The sequence below is a fragment of the Ursus americanus genome, chromosome 20 (genome assembly GCF_024610735.1).
Source record: "Ursus americanus isolate L20-20 chromosome 20, mUrsAme1.1.p, whole genome shotgun sequence".
Taxonomy (NCBI): Eukaryota; Metazoa; Chordata; class Mammalia; order Carnivora; family Ursidae; genus Ursus; species Ursus americanus.
This window is the reverse complement of record NC_142146.1, coordinates 28,451,571-28,471,112: the sequence shown is the minus strand read 5'-3', so window position 1 is coordinate 28,471,112 and position 19,542 is coordinate 28,451,571. Positions and strand designations below refer to the sequence as shown.

The window sequence follows — 19,542 nt, the reverse complement described above, 5'->3', positions numbered from 1 at the left end:
AGTTGAACTGTCTGGAGATGGGGTGCAGAAAAAGACGGGAAAAGATTCTCTGATGTGCATTCACTGAAACAAAACTTACATTATGGTTTGGAAATCATCATCCACAAGGATCATGTCTGCTGCCTCTTTGCAAACATCTGTGCCAGTCTGACCCATTGCAACTCCGATGTCTGCAGCCTTCAGAGCAACTGCATCATTGACTCCATCTCCCGTCATGGCTACAACCGACCCATTCTTTTGTAGAGACTGGAATGGGGAAAAGGGGATTCTGATAAAAATGTTGCTTCCACAAAGATAAAAGAATAAACAACTCCTCTCTATTTTTTTCCAAATAATAAACACTGGAAAGAATACAGACCACTGATTTTTCAACAAACTTCAATTTATGGAGGTCTTAAAATAAAGCTTAGAAAAAGTTGCTATTAATATTCTCACGTGTGAGCGCTATGTCTAAAAGTCTGATCTAGAGTTAATTATGCAGTAGTTTTCCGGAGCAATTTTGCTTTGTAGGGGACATCAGGCAATGTCTGGAGATATTTTTTATTATCATGACTTCAGGAATGCTACTGGCATGTAGAGGGTAGGGGTCAGGGACGTTGCTAACCATTCCATAAGACACAGGACAGCCCCTCACAATAAAGAATCCAGTCCAAAATGTGAAGGCTGAGAAACTCTGAACTAATAAATGGAGGGCTACTGTGATTAAGAACTTAAGCCCTTTAACTAATGAATACCACGTCAGTTGCTTTGTATATATTTAACTGATTAATATAAACAACTGTAACCTTTGAAATACTGTTCCCACTCTCATAACATTTCCTTTTCTTGCTGTATTTACTCAGTTTCTAAGCAATTACTGCTATTTACACTGAGATGATTTGGCTATGGACTCCTGTCAGAACACACGTCTATGCTGTTCAATTGTATAAAGAAGGTTGTGTTGCAGATATTTCATTAACGTTTTCTTCTACATCTTCCTTTGCTAACTAAATCCTCTATTAATGCTTCCATTTAAAGCTCTATTAAAAAAATCTCTTTTGCTACACAATACTTCTGACTTTAATGTTATATCAATATTCCTAGTAATGTAAGCATAATGAAAGAGAAGAAGTAGCATTTTGGAGACAGAGATAAAACAATGTGAATCTTAAAGACCCACCTTAATAATTTTCATCTTGTGCCTCGGACTAGCTCTGTAGAATACCGCAACCTGTTAAAATACAGGATACACTAAAAATCTTCAACAGTAAGAAATATCAGAATAACCCATGTACTTGTAACAATGATTTTTTTTAATTAGCAGTTTAAACTGTATTTACTTTGTAGAGATCAAGTTTAAGCAATATACCATATGTCTGTTAAGATACTCATTTGACATGGTCATTTCAAACTTTACCAGTGGTACCACAGGAAATACACAATCTAAACAAGTTATCCAATTTATCCCATTATATTTAAGTTCTTAAGAGAAAACAGCCTTATTCTTGAAATGTTTCAGAGACAGAGAAAGGAAAAACTCTCTTGCATCTATTTCTTCACTACACCGGCGAACAACAAAAAAGGCCTTTTTCCTTTGTCCCGTGTTAAGGAAAGATAAAGAACAGCTGTTTCTCAATGTCTGTAGAACCTTTTTATTGTTGTTGTTTTTAAAGAGTAGTTAACAGTCTTGCTCCTTCTCTTTTATTCCTGTTAATTCTTTGGATTCTCTTCCATTGTATCTCCAACAGTTATGATCTTCTCTCTCCAAACCATGCATTTAATCCCTTTTTCTGATCCCACCTCCTGGTCTCCTAATACCCCTTCACTGTGCCCCAAAGGCAGGCATCAACAACATCCCCTGTATCCTCCACTTTTCCACATTTCTCTAACCTCATTTTTCACAAACCAAGGCCATCCCTACAGTCCTCTCACATAGTTCCACCAGGAGAGCCTGCAGAGGGGTAGGTGTTTTGTTGCATGAAACTAGACTTCCTACTACCTAAAGGCATTCATTCACTGCTCTAGGTCACTCCTCCATGTTTTACAAATTTTTTTTTCAGATTTTTTTAAAAACAAATGCGACACTGTATTAGTTTCATGTGTACAACAGAGTGATTCAACAATTCTATACATTACACAATGCTCACCATGATATGTGTAGTTACCATCTGTCACCATACAATATTACTATAATACTACTATTTTCTTTTGCTGTGCTTTTCATCCTTGTGACTTATTTAATTTCCTCCTCACTGTCACTCTTTCCAACAACATTCCCAAGCCATGGTGATTTTAATATCTACATAATACATCATTCTCTTCCCTACTGCCCTAGAGGATTAGTTCATACTGTTTCCTCTCCTCATACTTTCAATTTATCCCCATTTCCAACCTCAGTCTCAGCTGACAACCTTGCTTCCCACTTCAAAGAAAACAGAAGCAGAAGAGAACGTCCATAATTCCCACCATCCAGTACCTGTATCCAGGCACGATCCTTGCCTTCTCTCTTTTTATTACTGACGAACTGAATATGCTCCTAGTGCAGGTCAAATATTCTACCTTCGGACCTATTTAAGATCACTGCTCCAGAAATTCTCCCCCTTCTCATATCAAAATCTCTTCCTCGCTGATGCAGCTTTACCATCAGTATATAACATGCTGTGATTTCTTCCATTTAAACAATAACAAAACTAAAAACTTCCCTTCTCATTTCGGTTGCCACCCTACTTTTCCCCTTCTCTTTATAGCAAAACTCCTCTTTACTTGTGGTCTCCCACTTCTCTCTTCTCATTCTTTCCTGAATTCATCCCAATTGGACCGTGGTCCCCTGAAAACCCTATTCAAGATTACCAAAGACCCCCCACCTTGCTAACACCAATGGTCATTTCTCTTCTGACTTATCCTCTCAGCAGCACCCTAACATAGCTGGCAATCCCCTCCTCCTGAAACACTGTCTTCGCTTGACTTCCATGACCACCCTATATTCTTCTGGTCTTCCTCCTACCTTTCTGGCTGCTCCTCTTGTGCAGGTTCCTCTGGACCTCCCTCAAGTCTGAATGTTGGAATATTCCACAACTTAGTTCTTAAAGTCTCCTCTATAAGAGGTCTAAGTATCCCCTACTTCTACCTAGGTGATCTCAGCCAGTCTTACAGATTTCAATTTTATTTATTATTATGCATTTTGTCTCCAGCCCCAATATCTCTTTTAAAATCCAGACCAGTGAAATTAATCCACCTACCTATTCCACATTTCCTCTTGGATGTCTCATCTAAGACTTAAAAATATCACAAACGGAACCCTGTTATTTCCCAAAATACATGCTCCTTCATATCCTCTGTTAATGGTAAGTACATCGTCATAGTCACTCCGGCTCTAAATTTTGGGAGGCATCCTTGATTTCTCCCTTTCTCTCAGATGCCACAAGCAGTTTAACAGCAAATCTATTGGCTCCATTCTCAAATAAATCCAGAATTCAACCTCCTTCCTCTAATGCCAACACTCTGGGCCAATACTTGAACTGATTTCTTATTTCTGCCCTTGCCTCCTGCAGTCTCTTCAACAAAGTGACCGTAATGAAACTGTTAAAACAGAAGTCAGACCACATCCATCCTCTGCTCAGATCCCTCCAAAGACTTCCTATCTCCCTCAGAATGAATGCCAAAGTCTGTTACTACCAACCAAGTCCTGCATGAAGTGCATGCCTCCTCATTACTCACCTGAACTACACTACACCTACACCGGCCTCCTCATTGTTCCTGAAACATGCCATGCACACTCGCCTCAAGGTCTTTGCCCTTATGTTCCCTTAGTCTGGAATGCTCTTTCCTTAGGTATTGTATGGCCTGCCAGTGAGGCCTTTCCTAGTCATGTTATCTAAATATTCCAATCTACCTCTTCAGTCATTCATCTCTCTCTTTCCTGTTTTGTTGGTGCATTAGCACTTAATCTGACATAATGTATATATTTACTTATCTTAGACTATAAGTTCCATTGAAGGGAGAGATTTTTGTCCTATACCTTCAGTCCTCCATAGATACATATAAAATGAATAAATCACTGAATGACTCTTAGACCATCATATAGACTGTTCTCAGGTTTCTTCCCAATTTCAATAAAGGTCTAAAACAAATGAGGATTATTTTCTTAGGCAAAAGACTCAATTTAACTGTAATATCACATTATTACATATGTCTAGGTCCTCTAGGTACTATGAATCACATAATTCGTCTTTGGAAAATATACTTCCTTTAAATAAAAAAAAAGCTGAAAAATCCAGACTCATGAGTGTGTCTTTAAAAAGGACGAAGCTACATATGCATTGAAAGTATACTAGCTGTCTTTTAAGTGAAAATCCTACATTACCACAGAAATTAATCATGTAGCACACAGTGCTGAAGTACAAGAGTGTTACCAAAGACCGCAGATTTACGGAATATTTAAATAAAAGGTTAATTACCAATACTCAGGTTGAACAGAGTAAAATTTTGCCTTTGTTCCACTGCAAATCTTTGAAACACTGCAAATCATTCCACCATAGCCACTGTAGGTTATCACTGACAATGGCAGTGAAGATGCCAACTGTTGGACTGAAAGCGTATTTCTTTTGTACAGTACCAAATTACCTGACATGCACCCAGTATACCTACCAGGTGATACAAGATTTTAGTGTTTCAAAGCTTTGATGGCAGCTCAAAAATTAGAGCAGCAGTTTTGAGACTAAGGAGATCTCAATGCAAAACTTGAGACTCACTTGACGTTTTGCGTGTGCTACAGAGTAAAATTGGTTCTTAAAGCGCCAGAAGGGCAGGTCAATCTTTTTAGTTGACTAAAAACACTAAATTTAGTGACACAAAATTATGGCCTAAAGAAATGAGATTTAAAACAAAACAAAACAGAAAGGACTAAAGACTGAGCTACATCACTGTATCACAGAACTAGGATTAAACTTGGGGGTAACTGAATTTCCTCTATTCATAATCTTTTCACCTTTATCATGTTTCTCTACCTAGAAAAAAAGAATACATTGATTAAAGGTAAAAGCACACAACAGAATCTCTGTAGTTTGGGAACAAGAGGGGAGAGGACAGAATGAAGACAGGATGGTAAAAGGACAGTGAAAAAAGTAGTAGAACTTTGTCAGAAAAGGAGAGTGTTTAGGAAATAATATGGGAGAGAAAAATGAATATCATCAAAAGGAGGGAGGAAAATCTATGTATTTTTCTCTTCTCATGCCTTCTTTTCAGTGTCATATTTGTGGTTAGCACTCAGAGTTCTAATAGACAAGGGTGTTAGGGAAAGGAAGTTATAAAAAGAAGAAAACAGGAAAATACTAAAGGAGAGGTTAATGAAAAACGCTCCTGGCATTAAAATAACCTGTTACAGTTTCCCTAATCTTCCAGGAAAGATAAAAAGATACCTGATGCACTGAAGAAAAAAAAAAATAGGTGACTGAAATAAAATATTTACAACCTTCCAAAAATTAAATAGCACACAGACTGGGATGAAATTACAGAGATTTGGTTAATAGGTTTGGTAGAAATACAATTGGAGGTACTACTATAAAAAAAACAAAGAAGAAAACAATGTCCACTTTTATCACTGGGAAATACAGGACACACTGGAAGAATTCATAAACAAAAAACAATGAGAACACCCAGATGACTTTATAAATAATTAAGCAAAATTCAGTTTCCATACTACTCTTTAATTAGCTCTAATAGGACAGAGCAATCTTAGATCTGAAATATGACTGAATTAAGGAAAGAGAAAGCTAAAAAACATTTCAATAAGGAAAAGAGTTAAGGCGATTTAGCAGATGTGGGAAAATCTCAGTAAAGCTGGCAATTTAGAAGAAAAGTTTTTTGCTTTTAACACTAATAAAAGAAAAGCTATTCAAACTGATATGAAGTAAAAACATCAGACCAAGTATACATATTGGCTATAAGAGAGTTCCATAAACACAAGATGAAGTGGGAAAGAAAGCAAAGTTGGGGGGAAAGTGGAGTCCAGCTAAGTCCAAAGAACTAAAGCAATTCATTAATAATATTTGGACAAAAGATTTAGGTATTCAAAAGAAATACCTGGAAGGAAGCCCTGGTATTTATGGAATTCCTCTTTAGAGTAGGATGACTTTAAGTAATTCAAAAAGCTTCTCACAAGACTTAGGTTTTATATTGTTTTAGTCTCTTTGGAATAGCATCAGGATATCTGCCATAATTAATGCACAAAAACTCTTATCTGGAAAAGATGTAATTTGTCCAGGCTGATGGTGTAATTTGTAATTTGCAATTTGCTACTTCTTTCTCTAAGTACCTTTAAGTTGGTTTCCAGAATTCATTAGCATTTTTATCAGAGAGCCCAGAAAATGAACCAAGAAAGCAAATAAAATGAAACTTCAAATCTGTCAGTTTCACTACTTGTTACCATCTCTGGGAATAGGTTTGGACAAAAAGGTTGAACAAAGGTCTAATGGGAAAATGTTTAATTAACTGCAGATTTCACATATATTTACTAATGTACACTCTGCCCCAATACCCTAGGGTAACCTAATACAGAATTTATTTCAGCAATAAATGTCAGGAAGAAACTATCAGGAAAGGACACACACACACACACACAGTCCCATTCAAATATGGAAATAGCTTCCTCACTAAATGTAAAATAAAGCAAATGCCCACACTGCTCCCAGATGCTCTGAAAACAGCATTCATGAATAACTACAGCTTGAGAAACAGAAAACATAAACGAGGGGCGCCTGAGTGGCACAGCGGTTAAGCGTCTGTCTTCGGCTCAGGGCATGATCCCGGCGTTACGGGATCGAGCCCCACATCAGGCTCCTCCGCTATGAGCCTCCTTCTTTCTCTCCCACTCCCCCTGCTTGTGTTCCCTCTCTCATTGGCTATCTCTATCTCTGTCGAATAAATAAATAAAATCTTTAAAAAAAAAAAAAAGAAAACATAAACGAGTAAAACAGTACATGTCTACTAGTAACTATACCTAAAGTCTAACCACAAGTGAGGCTGGAGGTCTAGGGACTTAATGCTACTGTATGAAGCAGTTTGTGGCAATATAAACTAAAACCGTCTCAGAGGACAATTCACCAACAGATCTTAAGAGTTTTATAAATGTGTTGGTCATTGGTCCAATCATTTCACCTGTAGGAATTTATTCTACAGAAATAATCAGAGATGGACAAAAAGTCGTGTATAATAATTTTCAATGAATCAGTAAGCAACAGATGAACTCAGAGTCACACAGTCCTGGGCTCCAGTCCCAATGCTACTGCCACCACTCATCAGCTCTGAGACTTCAAGTAAGTATCCCAAATTCTCTGGGCCTCAGTGTCCTCATCTATAAAAAGGGGACTCCTTATCTTTTATAAGATGGCTATTAGAAGTAAATAGTTAATGTATGTAATATATGCATTGCTTGGCACATAGTAAATGGTTGCTTACTGTTATTATCCTTGAAGTATTGTTTACAGTAATAAAAAATAAATGGAAGCTAAAATTTCAACAAGAAAATGATTTTATAACCATGTATTTGCCATGTGTTTATACACAGACAGTATACCCAAGCAAAATCTTGTGCACCAATTAAAAACATGCTTTACAATAATAATTAACGATTTCAGGAATGCTGAAGTTATGTTAAATGAATATTCACGTTTATAACACTATAAAGTTCCAACCAGGTTTTCTTAAACACATTTTTTAAAGACATAGGTTAATTTATTTTATTATTTTGGATGCTCTGTGGGTGCACAACCTCTGAGTATCTGGACTGTATTACAGGCAGTTTCCATTCTAGCTTTTACTTTTCTAGGTTTTCAGTTTTTCTACAATGAACACATACTACTAATAAATAAATTTTCTAATCAGAAAATTGTATTATAAAAAGCTTTAAATTAAGATGTGGAAATAAGTTGAATGTAAATTAAGTGAAGAAGGTAGCACATTTTATTACTGTCAACAAATAGGTAGAATATGCCTAATAAAGTAAAGGTCAGATGATAAGCACTTATTTTAAAGGATATACAAATATATGTGCATAAACAGGTCAAGTAACAACAAGTACAAGAAATTCAAGCTATCAAGAACTTAGATACAATAATGCTGCCTATCCTTTATGGGTCCCTTCCTATAGGACCTATGTACCCACAAATCAGGCTTTGAAAGGGTCCCCCACAAGCATCCTAAGATAATAAAATAATCTTACACCTGAAGGCTCTAAAGAAGTTACTGTGTTAAGGAAGAGGAGATACTTTTCCTATAAATAATCTGTTAGAAAAGAATTACAATCAAAGGTAAAAAGGCATTTTAAAGGGGAAAAAAAGCAGTCTTTTTTTTTTCAGCTTTTAACTAAAAGAAAAAAAAGACTGTCTTTTCAACAAATGGTGCTGAAACAATTGAACATCCATATGCAATAAATTGAACCTTAACCCATTTTTCACATATATACACAAAAATTCAAATTGGATCACAAACCTTAGTGTAAAATCTAAAAATATTAAGACTTGCAAGAAAATATAGGTAAAAAAATATCTGTGACATTCAGTTAAGCAGAGTATTCATAGAGAAGACATCGAAATCATGATCCATAAAAGAAAAAAAATGATAAAATAGACTTCACCAAAATTTGAAACTCCTGCTCTCTGAAAGAGTGTTAACAGAATAAAAAGATAACCCACAGACTAGGAAAACCTATTTTCAAATTGAGTATCTGCTAAAGGACTTGTATCTATAATATATAAAGAACTCTCAAAATTCAGTAAGAAAACAGACACAATTTTTTAAAAATAGGCAGGTCAAGAGATATATGAATGGCAAATAAGCACATGAAGATAGTCAACATCATTAATTGTGAGGAAAATGGAAATTAAAACCACAAGAAGATAACACTATCTACTTATTAGAACGGGGTGTGGGAGAACTGACAATGCAGAGCAATTAGAACTTTCAAACACTGTTGGTGGGAGTGCAAAATAATAAAGCCACCTTGTAAAATAACTTGGCAGTTTCTTACGAGGTTAAGCATATATTAATGTGACCCAGCAATTACTCTTAGGTATTTACCCGAGAGAGATGAAAATTTATTTTCATACAAAAATCGAAACACAAATGTTTATAGTAGCTTTAGTCACAATCAACAAAACTGGAAATAATAAAAATGTCTTTAAACCAGTGAACAAGTAACATTCACCCAAACATTGAATACTACTCATCAATTAAAAGAAAGAACAAATCAATAATATACACAACCAACATGGATAAATCTCAAAGTATTATGCTAAATGGAAGAAACAGATCCAAAGCCTCATACTAAAATGATTCCATTTTTAGAGCATTCTGGAAAAAGGCAAAACTATAGGGACAGAAAACAAATTAGTGGTTGCCAAGTGCTAAAAGTAGAGAGAGGAGTTGACCATAAAAAGACACAAGAGAATGTGGGGATATGATGGAACTGTTCTGTATCTTGATTGTGGTTGGTTACAAGACTGCATGCGTTTGTCAAAACTTAAAACTGTACATTAAAAGGGGTAAATTGTACTGTATATAAATAATACCTCGATTTTTTAAAAAAAAGCATTAAATACTCATGCCACATTTAAAACAAAAGGGTAAGAAATACAAAGTAATGGTCTCTCTCCACTCTATAAATACAATTCAACCACTCAACCTCCATAGAACCTTCCTCAGAGGAAAGCTGATTCCTGCTAAAGTTAACAATCTGCTCTGGTATTCGTAATGATCATAAATACTCTCACACATCATAAATATTCTCAGTGATAAGACTGACTTCGATGGTAAGATTTCATTTCATGATCTGGATCAATAAATTAGATGGTCCTGTCCCCACTGCTCTCAGTTTCATGAAGGTTACAGTACAAATGGTAACACTCAGAATAAGGTCTTTTCATCTAAAAGGCTTTAAGCTGAGGCCTACCTTTGGTACTATTTGTGAAAGCTGCTGGACATCCATTGCATCTATTTCTTCTCCTGAGACTGACTGGGAAGTTTTGGAATACAATCCCAGACGACTAGCTAAAGTGAAATGGGAGAGAAAACATAATTGAACAAATTAGTTTTGCTTGCTAGGCTAGTCAACATAATATTCACTTAATATGATTTGTTATCCATTCTCTTCTTAAGTACAAATTGTCTTTATACCAAGGGATCACAAGACAAATTACCAGTAAGACAAACCTATCTGAATTAGTAAAAAGTCTGGGTTTTTTTATTTTTGTTTAAATTTAAGAATAAAAAGAGTTTTCACAATTTAACCCAAGAACTGAAACAGGGCCAATCAGGTTTTGCTTAGTAGCTCAATTTTAATAAAGATCAGAACACATTTTAAGTAGAGTCTAAAGCCAGACAAAACAGTGGTGGATCTGTGGTAATCACAGTTATATATAAAAGATAATAGATGTTGAAAAGTTTTTCTAGGTATAATCTTCCCAAAAATGTTATATTTCTGGTGATGTATTCTTCTTAGATAACACAGAGTGTGAAATTCCTATCCCAGTCTCTCCACATATTAATAACATCACAATTAATGGACTTTAGCAAACTGTTTAAATTTATGAGTAAGAATCACAGTTTACAAACTCCAGGAGATTAACTTTCGGTGCTCTTTTTCCCATATATTTGGGGAAGGGGGGATGCAGAGGGAAAGGGAGAATGAGAATCCCAAATAGGCTCTATGCCCAGCACAGAGCCTGATGTAGGGCTCGATCCCATGACCCCAAGATCATGACCTGACCCGAAATCAAGAGTCATATGCCTAATGAACTGAGCTACCCAGGAGTCTCTCCTCTTCTATTTCTTAAGATAATCTTAAATGGCATTCAAACATCATAAGCACATACACGATGTAACAAAAGAATGTAGACACAAGCTATTTTCTTTCAATCAGGTATAAGTCAAAGTCTGCTTTGAAAATTATCCTCAAGTTTAAAGGGAAAACTCAATTTCACGTTTCCTTTCATGTGCATAATCTAGTGCTTTTATCCAACAGCACAGTGGATTATGAGGTTAAAAATAGCTATTCTTTTGTGAATAAAACATATGTGATTTCCTAACAGTTTAGTTACGTATTCAATTAATAGTACTACTTTTTAACCTAAAAGAAATTTTTGCCCACATTTTTATATAAAGTATGAATAAAAGTCCATTCTAATTGTACAATGTCAGTATTATGCGTATACACTTTATATCTAGTGGTTCACAAAGCTATGCACTGCAGTAAATTTAAGAGAAATATAAAAAAAGCAGGGGAGAGCAGTCTAGTTATACCGATTGCAATTGCAGTCTCCTGTGAGTCTCCAGTAATCATTTTTATCGATACTCCTGAGGCAATGAGTGTTGTAACAGCTTCTTTCACACCAGTTCTAGGAGGATCAATGATTCCCACCAGGCCAAGAAATGTCAGCTGTCCCAGTTCAGGCCCAGAAGCTAAAGCAAGAACTGAGGAAATAATAAAATCCAAAAAAGAAAATGTAAGTCACTAAAGCATTACAATTTACTTGACAAAAGCTAGAGACAAAGAAATCACTGAGACTATAATGTCAATCTAGTTATTATATAATCATTAACTATAAAAATTATTACATGTTAACACATTAGTTTAATGGTTCTAGATATGAGGTTGCTTAAAGCTATTAAAAAATTAAAAGGAATAAGACTAAAGAACTGTTAAGCAGAAAAGGCAAATAAGGAGTGAATAAAGAAAGTTTTTACAAAGTGATTACACGCAGTTCCTCTAAACATCAACTATTAGCTCTTCAGAAAATATAATTCAGTATTTGGAGAAACTATGGGTTTGTTGAGCTTTGAAAGTCAGTTTTAAACAGACACTGCTGAAGGGGGTTGCAATGAATGTATCTTCATCTTTCCATTTTATAGGTCTCCAAAACAATTGAACAGCTTGAAGAGAAGGCTATATTAATTAATTATACACAACATATGACAATTTTGTACGTGACAAACCCTGGGAGGTAAATCAATCTGTAAAGTGACTGCACAAACACTAGTAACAGTAGTTTGGATTCTTTCACTCTTTTCATAACATTAGTAAGTATTTCTTATTTGTAACTTTGGTTCTCTAAGAATATCTAACACCACCAAATCATATTGGGAGTTTCCCGTCATCCTCGGGCACTTCAAGATAGAACACAAAACACTGTCCATTTCCAAATATCATTTAGCTTATTCTCAGAATCCTGGAACTTCTGGTAACTACCTTATGAGTCAAAGGGATGTGTCCCCACCTGGAATATTGTTAGACTGAACAATTTACCAGAGAAAACACAAAAAAGCACACTAACTAAATAAATGTATCTCATGGAGAAACTGAAAAGCCATAACCAGATCACAAGCAGTATCCATTCTTACTCAAGCAGAAGGTTTGAAGGATTAAATATATTTGGAAAACCAAGGTTAGAAGCAAATGGCTTCTATTTTCCCAATGTCAGAGTCTTATACCTATTTATGTAGATGTGAGCCCCAAAGGCATTTACAAAACCTGGAGAGAATGAGACACTTGATAGTGCCTGGTGTTGGAACAGAAGCAACGACAACAGAAAGGAATAGTGAGTATCAATTCGTCTTTCAGCAAAACCTAAGAAAGGGCGATCAGCTCCTGGCACTCTCAGTGGAGATGTGGAATTAGCCTAGCGTATCCTGTATTTATTTGTTTGCTTCCTTAGCACAAATGAAGATCTACTGCTACTGTTTGGGGTAAGATTAGGTAGACCTTTTTCATGAGGAGGGTTCCTGACTAAAACATAAAAACGAAACATACTCTAATTTCAAAATCAAGAGTCATGTGTATTTAAGAAACTTGTATTTTATAAAATGTAACCTGAAACTTCTATTTTATAAGATGTAACTTAAGTACATATCAAGTTAAACCTTAAGTCTTTCTGTTCCCATTATGGTAATTTCAGGAGGAGGAGGAAAGCGGAGGTTAGCCAAAGGAAAAGACATGAAGCAAGAGACAAATGACCAGTATGTTTCCCTAAAGCCCTATGAAAAAGAGATTTTCTCCTCTAACAACGCTGGTCTATTTCACAATGTTACAACACCAAACCACACATACACAAACCTCCATGATCCTTCAGATGAAAAGAGTTAAAAAGTGTGAAACCTCTGAAACTTTTTTAGCGTCTCTAAACCCAAGTCAACTTTGGACCCTCTTGCTGTGAGCTGCTAAGAACAACAAAACTTTGCCTTCAAAGCTACAAGAATATCTTTCTAAACCTAGCTCATTATAAGAGCAGAAATTCTGAAGATCTATCCAAATATGTTATAACCACAGAGAGCCCTTGCTTAAGTGAACCATGAATAAGAGGAGTGTTTTTTATATTAAGTTGCTTCTTCCTCCCAGGATTGTGCTTGACTTTCATTCTGTAAAAATAATAAGATTAAGGAGGCCAAGTCTTCCAATTTCCTTGAGAGAGACTATGTAAGTATAATATTCCCTACAAGCGAGATGACTACCCAGAAGGTAAAAACCAGGTATGGCCCCAACCCCTGCTTCTTCAGTCCTACACATGCTGTCCTAGGAGAAACAGCCTAATATGCATGTGCATAGCAGACCCTCTCTCCCCATCACTGTTCAGTCAGCAACACGGACATAAAGCAGAATCTGGACACTTTTTTTTTTAATGATTTTTTATTATATTATGTTAGTCACCCTACAGTACATCGAATCTGGACACTTCTTTCCTTTCTGGTGAATGGCAAGGGAAGGTCAGCAGAAGAGGAACAAGTAAGCAATCACCTCAGTTTAAAGGACAAATTACAGGCTTAAACTGTTAATATTTAGGAAACTATTTTAGATCTATTAATAAATAAGACAGTCACAAAATGATGAAATAAGAAAGGAGTAATATCACTTTACCTTCCTCCATCAAGAAAAACTTGTCTAAGATAAAATTTCTATCACCTACTCAGAGACCAATGCAGGTCTGTAAGTAGAAATTTCACATTTTGCTACATTCCCGACTTCTCGTTCTGGGGGCCAAATAGCCAACTAAAACATAATACTTCAGAAATGGCAGTGTTCTACAAAGCCTGGGATAGAGTTGGACAGCTCAGATGTGAAGCACCATATCATCTAAAATTAAAAGAAGGCATCACTGAGGGGGGTATGGAATGGGAGAAATAGGTGAATGGGATAAAGAGAGAGAAATTTCCATTTATAAAATAAAAGGTCATGAGGATGAAAAGTACAGTATAGGGAATATAGTCAACAGTATTGTAATAAGGCTATATAGTGACAGATGATGACCACACTATTAATGGTGAGCACAGTGCAATGTATAGACTTGTTAAATCAATATGTTGTACAACTGAAACTAATATAACATTGTATGTCAACTCTATTTCAATTACAGAGAGAAAGAGAGAGAGGGATGAAGGGAAGGAGAGAGGGAGGGAGAAAGAGGAAGGAAGGAAAGAAGGGAGGGAGGGAGGAAAGAAGGGAGGGAGGAAGAAAATGGCAATGGCAGGAAGGAAGGAAGGAAGGAAGGAAGGAAGGAAGGAAGGAATAAAAAAGAAAGCATTACTTTTCCACCTCAGGGGACTATGCTGAAATGGCCTTACCTCGGAGCCCTGCAGAGCCCATTCGTGCCTTCTCTTGTTGGTAGAGATCTCTCTGTTGCTGGGTAAGTGTCAAGGTTTGCCCTTTGCTGTAGTATGTAGTACAATACTTAATCACTTGTTCATAAGCACCCTTCATAAAACAAATCTCTGGTCCGTCCTAAAAAGAAAAAACAGCAAATAAATTCAAGTTAATTTCAACTTATACATACCTGCCTGGAATCCAACAACACATGGCATGCATTTCTCATAATCCCCAGCGAAGTTACTCAAGCCTAACTATGGCTTTGAATGGCGCTTGAACTCTGAAGATTAAAAGCTCATTTGTGGAAGTTTTCTTTACCCTCTATAGAAAACAGCATCTACTTCCCCCACCCTCACCTCCACACACTGAAGGCAATGCTATACGAAGCCCTAGATTAGGCGTTCTGAGGTTTGGGAAAAGGAAAGAGATCTATCATCAGCCCACAAGCAGTGGTTCAGGCTTTCCATTAGTTGCTATTATATGTACAAATGTATGTGATCCCACTTAATTTTCACAATCCCACTTAATTCTCACAACTACCTTGTAATTATGGGTATTATCAGAACCTTTTACTTTTTACCCTAGCAAAGCATTAAACAAAAGCTTGCAATGAATAACTACAGTCACCTGTCCAAACTTTCTCACCTCTAGTCCTGCTCCACAGAGCCAAACCAATTTTAACTCTTTTAGCTGTTCCTTGGTATTTATCTCCATGTTCTTAAATACATTTATACTGCTACTCTTTCACTGATCAATTTTATACATTGTCCATTGTGACAGGTTGACAGCTGGCCCCTCCTACTACCTATTCCTCCATTCCCCATCGTTACAATATAGTTAAAGCAAAAGTTGTCAGTGTTCTTTTTACTTTATGATTCCCCGCTGCTGAACGAAGTAATAGTCACTAGAACAGTTCACAAACATCCCACTTCTTGCAGGCACATTACAGGAATGTATTTCCCTGTCCTCCTCTCCCATTTTGAAGTCAGGCATGACTTGTTTTGGCCGACAAATATGAGCAGCACTGTGTCACTTCCAAATGGAAATACTGTGCTATTCCTCTAGCCCTGCTAAGGCAGTGTGCTCACACTGAGATGCAGCTTCATCTGCCTGGGTCCCCAGGTAACTAGTGAGCAGGTATTAGGAGGTAGGGAGGCAACAGGAAGGTATGGCGTTGTTTCCATAACCTATATAAATCAAATATATTTCCTTTCCTGTTTATCTTTTTAAAAGTTTATAACTTCCGGGGCACCTGGGTGGTTCAGTTGTTAAGCGTCTGCCTTTGGCTCGGGGCGTGATCCGGGTGTTCTGGGATCGAGCCCCACGTCAGGCTCCTCCGCTGAGAGCCTGCTTCTTCCTCTCCCACTCCCCCTGCTTGTGTTCCCTCTCTCACTGGCTGTCTCTCTCTCTGTCCAATAAATAAAATCTTAAAAAAAAAAAAAAGGTTTATAACTTCCTCTTTTTTTGTTTGCCTATTTATACCTATTACTAATTATCCCCAAACTCTTCCATGCAATATAAAGTCCTTTTCAATGGTATTTTTCATGTGATTAAATGAGCAGGTAAGCTCATTCCTCCCACATCATTACTGAAGATCTTAAGTCTTGTTCTCCTTTCTAGTTTGAGTTGCTCAATTTGTAGGCCTGCTCCATGACTAGTATCCAGGAACTTCTCTTCACCTCTATCCTGGGGATTCTTTGTACCATCCTCCAGGTTAGAACTCTTTGAGTTTTAAGTCTTCCTTTGCCTTATCTATTGTCTTATCTTGGAATAAAATATCTGCAAGTATCTAAGAAAAGGTGTATGGGATACACATTTTGAGATTTAGAATATCTGAAAACATTTTTATTCTATCACATTTTTAAGTTCAGCTGAGAACAAATTTCCTCTCAATTTGAAGACATTCCTCTATTTAATCTGCCAGCCTCCAGAGTCCAGTGTTACGACTGAAAAGTCTAAAGAAGCTAATTTAATTTCTAAACCTTTGTATATGATCTTCCCTTTGCCTCCCTCTGGCCCCCAAACCTGTGGAAGCTTTTAGAATTCTCCTAAAGCATCCTCAAATTTCTTGATTATGGGCACTGTTGTATTAATCCCTCATGCCACCCTTCTTTAACATAATTCATTGTGCTGAGCAGCTGGCAGGCAATTTTACTCTAGAAGCTGAGATCCCTCCTCTGGAAAATTTTCTGTGCTATTTAACAAAATCTTCCCATTTTGGAGGCACCTTGGTGGCTCACTCAGTTAAGCGGCCAACTCTTGGTTTTTGGTTTCAACTATGCCCCAGGTCGTGATCACAGGATCCTGAGACCAAGCCCCGCATCAGGCTCCCCACTCAGCGAGGAGATGGCTTCCCCTCTCCCTCTCTCCATCCTCCAGTGAACTCTTGTGTGTGCGTGCACGCTCAACCTCTCTCTCTAATAAATAAACAAATCTTAAAAAAAAAACTTCCCATTTTCTGGACTCTCTTCCTGTTACCACTATGAGGTGGGTGTTAGTCCTCCCATTTATTTTCTGATTTTTGTACCTTATCTTTTTTATTAAGCACCTCTTTGACCTTTTGTTCCACTTTCTGACACATTCCTTGACTTTATTTTTAAAACATTCTATTTAAGGTATTTTGTTGTCATTTTCTATTGTCTTTGGAAATCTTCAGCATCCAGCATTATCATCATTTTGCTGAGACCCCTTTCTCTGTTGGTTTGGTCTGTGCCTTTCATACTGAAGACTTTTCCCAAGTATCTGGCAATCCCTGACTGCTATTCAGCAGTCCCATTCAGTCCATTAAGACTGAAGAAATTAAAGGTCTAGAAGCTCCATGGGCATTGATAGGGTTTATCAAATGATGGCCCTCACTATAGGGTGATGAAATGATGACCAGGAGTTAGTAAACTCTACCAGTGAATGAAGAGCTTAGTTAAGAACACTCGGTACTGGGCACCTGGGTGGCTCAGTTGGTTGAGCATCTGTCAGCTCAGGTCATGATCCCGGGGTTCTGGGATCGAGTCCCACACATCAGGGTCCCTGGCTCAGCATGGAGTCTGCTTCTCCCTCTCCCTCTGCCCTTCCTCCCAATACTCTGTACTAGGGGCACCTAGGTGGCTCGGTTAGTTTAGCATCCAACTCTTAATCTCAGCTCAGGTCCTGATCTCAGGGTCATGGATTGGGGCCCTGTGTTGGGCTCCATGCTGGGTATGCAGCTTACTTTAAAAAAAAAAAAATACTCTGTACCAATGGGAACTCCCTAGGACCAGTCAGCTTCTCTACAACTGATCTTCTTACTTATAGAGTGAGGATAGGGAGATCTCCCCGCAGGCATTCTAAGAAAGTGGAATTAGGGCTAGCGGCTTACCCCCTACAGGACAATGACTTGCCCTTAATCACTCTGTTTTCAGTTGTAAGCCTTAATTCTGACCTCCACTCTTATCTCCAAGATGAGATTTCTGATATTCTACAGGGGTAAAAAAGGGCTAATGATCTGGCCTCAAGAAACAGAAAAGGCACTTGGGGAAGTTCTACTGGTTCCTAACCCAGAATTTCAAACTGATCTCCTGTTTTTAGCTCTCTGCCTTAGTCTCCATCTTCACTCTGAGTCTTCTGTACTTTCTTTTTTTTATAACCTTTATTCATTGGTTGTCATTTTGGCAGGTTCCAGAGAAGAGTTTAAATAAATGTATACTGACATGCTCAAATGAAAGCATTTTAAGACTATTTGAGCCACTGGGATTATTTTTAAATTAGTAAATCTGCCACATCTGTGCCAGGCTGACCTCTTCTAGATCCGGAGTCACAACAGTGGGTTTGAATTTTGTTAGTTACATTGGCTGGTTTTGTTTTGTAAGAGAAGCTCTTCAGATCAGCAAATGAGAAGAATAATCACACAAATCTTTTCAAACTTATATCCTGTTTGCTACCTATCTCCCACTCCCACAACGGAGAAGATCAGTTAAATTGTAACATCAAAATACAACTTCCAAAGTACAACTTTGATGAAGCTAGATTCAAAATTGCTGAAGTCAAATCATTAAACTTTACATGAGCCACATTATCTTGAAATACTATGTGATCATACATAAAATGTAAAGAAACAGACCTTCCAAATAAACTCATACATATTCTTGCTGTATAACTCTATGTCGAGGGACATCAGCTGAAAATTATCCAACTCAAATGCAATTTTTGAAAACTTTGTGTTACAAGGTTGAAGTAGGCTCCATTCCCAATGTGGAACTCAAACTTAACAACTGTGAGATCAAGAGTCGCATATTCCCCCAACTGTGCCAGCCAGGCACCCCTTATGTTACAAGGTTTAAAGGCATTTTATTTTTACAGTTTTATTTTCATTTGTCTCCCCTCCCAGGAGTTCATAAAAGTTCCTTTAAAGATTAAACAAAAATCTTTTTTCCCCTCAGGAACAGAGTTCCTGGCAGATATCTATTCACGAGTTCAATGTTGGCAAATCAGCCTTTCTTTTAAAATCAATTATGTTTCTGGGGTGCTTGGGTGGCTCGGTTGGTTGGGCGTCTGCCCTCGGCTTGGGTCATGATCCCAGGGTCCTGGGATGGAGCCCCACCTCAGGCTCTCTGCTCAGTGGGGAGCCTGCTTCTCCCTCTCCCTGCTGCTCCTCCTGCTTGTGCTCATTTGCTCGCTCTCTCTCTGCCAAATAAATAAATAAAATCTTTTTTAAAAAACCAATTAGGTTTCCTACTTATTATGGGGGTGAAGGGAAATCCTCTCACTCATTCCTGTTTATAGAGATGTAAAGGTTTCAAACTATTTGCTCATAGGTGAAAACATATAACCAATTATTAATTCCTAATAAAGAAAATAAAAAAATAACAAATATGTATATTTTAAAGGCAAAGTAAGTTTAAGCATCAAGCTGGTAACAGCAACTATGAGTGACATAATTATACACTGCAGATAACTCTTAG

General features: G+C 37.2%; 1 protein-coding gene across 4 annotated transcripts in view; it reads right to left on the bottom strand.

Moving 5' to 3' along the window:
* ATP2C1 (ATPase secretory pathway Ca2+ transporting 1) overlaps positions 1–19,542 on the bottom strand; it is a 166,610-nt gene that overhangs the window by 21,926 nt on the left and 125,142 nt on the right. For all 4 annotated transcript variants that reach the window (XM_045791743.2, XM_045791741.2, XM_045791745.2 and 1 more), the window contains 5 exons: positions 14,587–14,743; positions 11,275–11,445; positions 9,926–10,023; positions 1,160–1,210; positions 80–246 (listed from right to left, as the gene is read on the bottom strand). In XM_045791743.2, the coding sequence (XP_045647699.1) occupies positions 80–246; positions 1,160–1,210; positions 9,926–10,023; positions 11,275–11,445; positions 14,587–14,743 (644 nt within the window). The remainder of the gene's footprint in view (positions 1–79; positions 247–1,159; positions 1,211–9,925; positions 10,024–11,274; positions 11,446–14,586; positions 14,744–19,542) is intronic.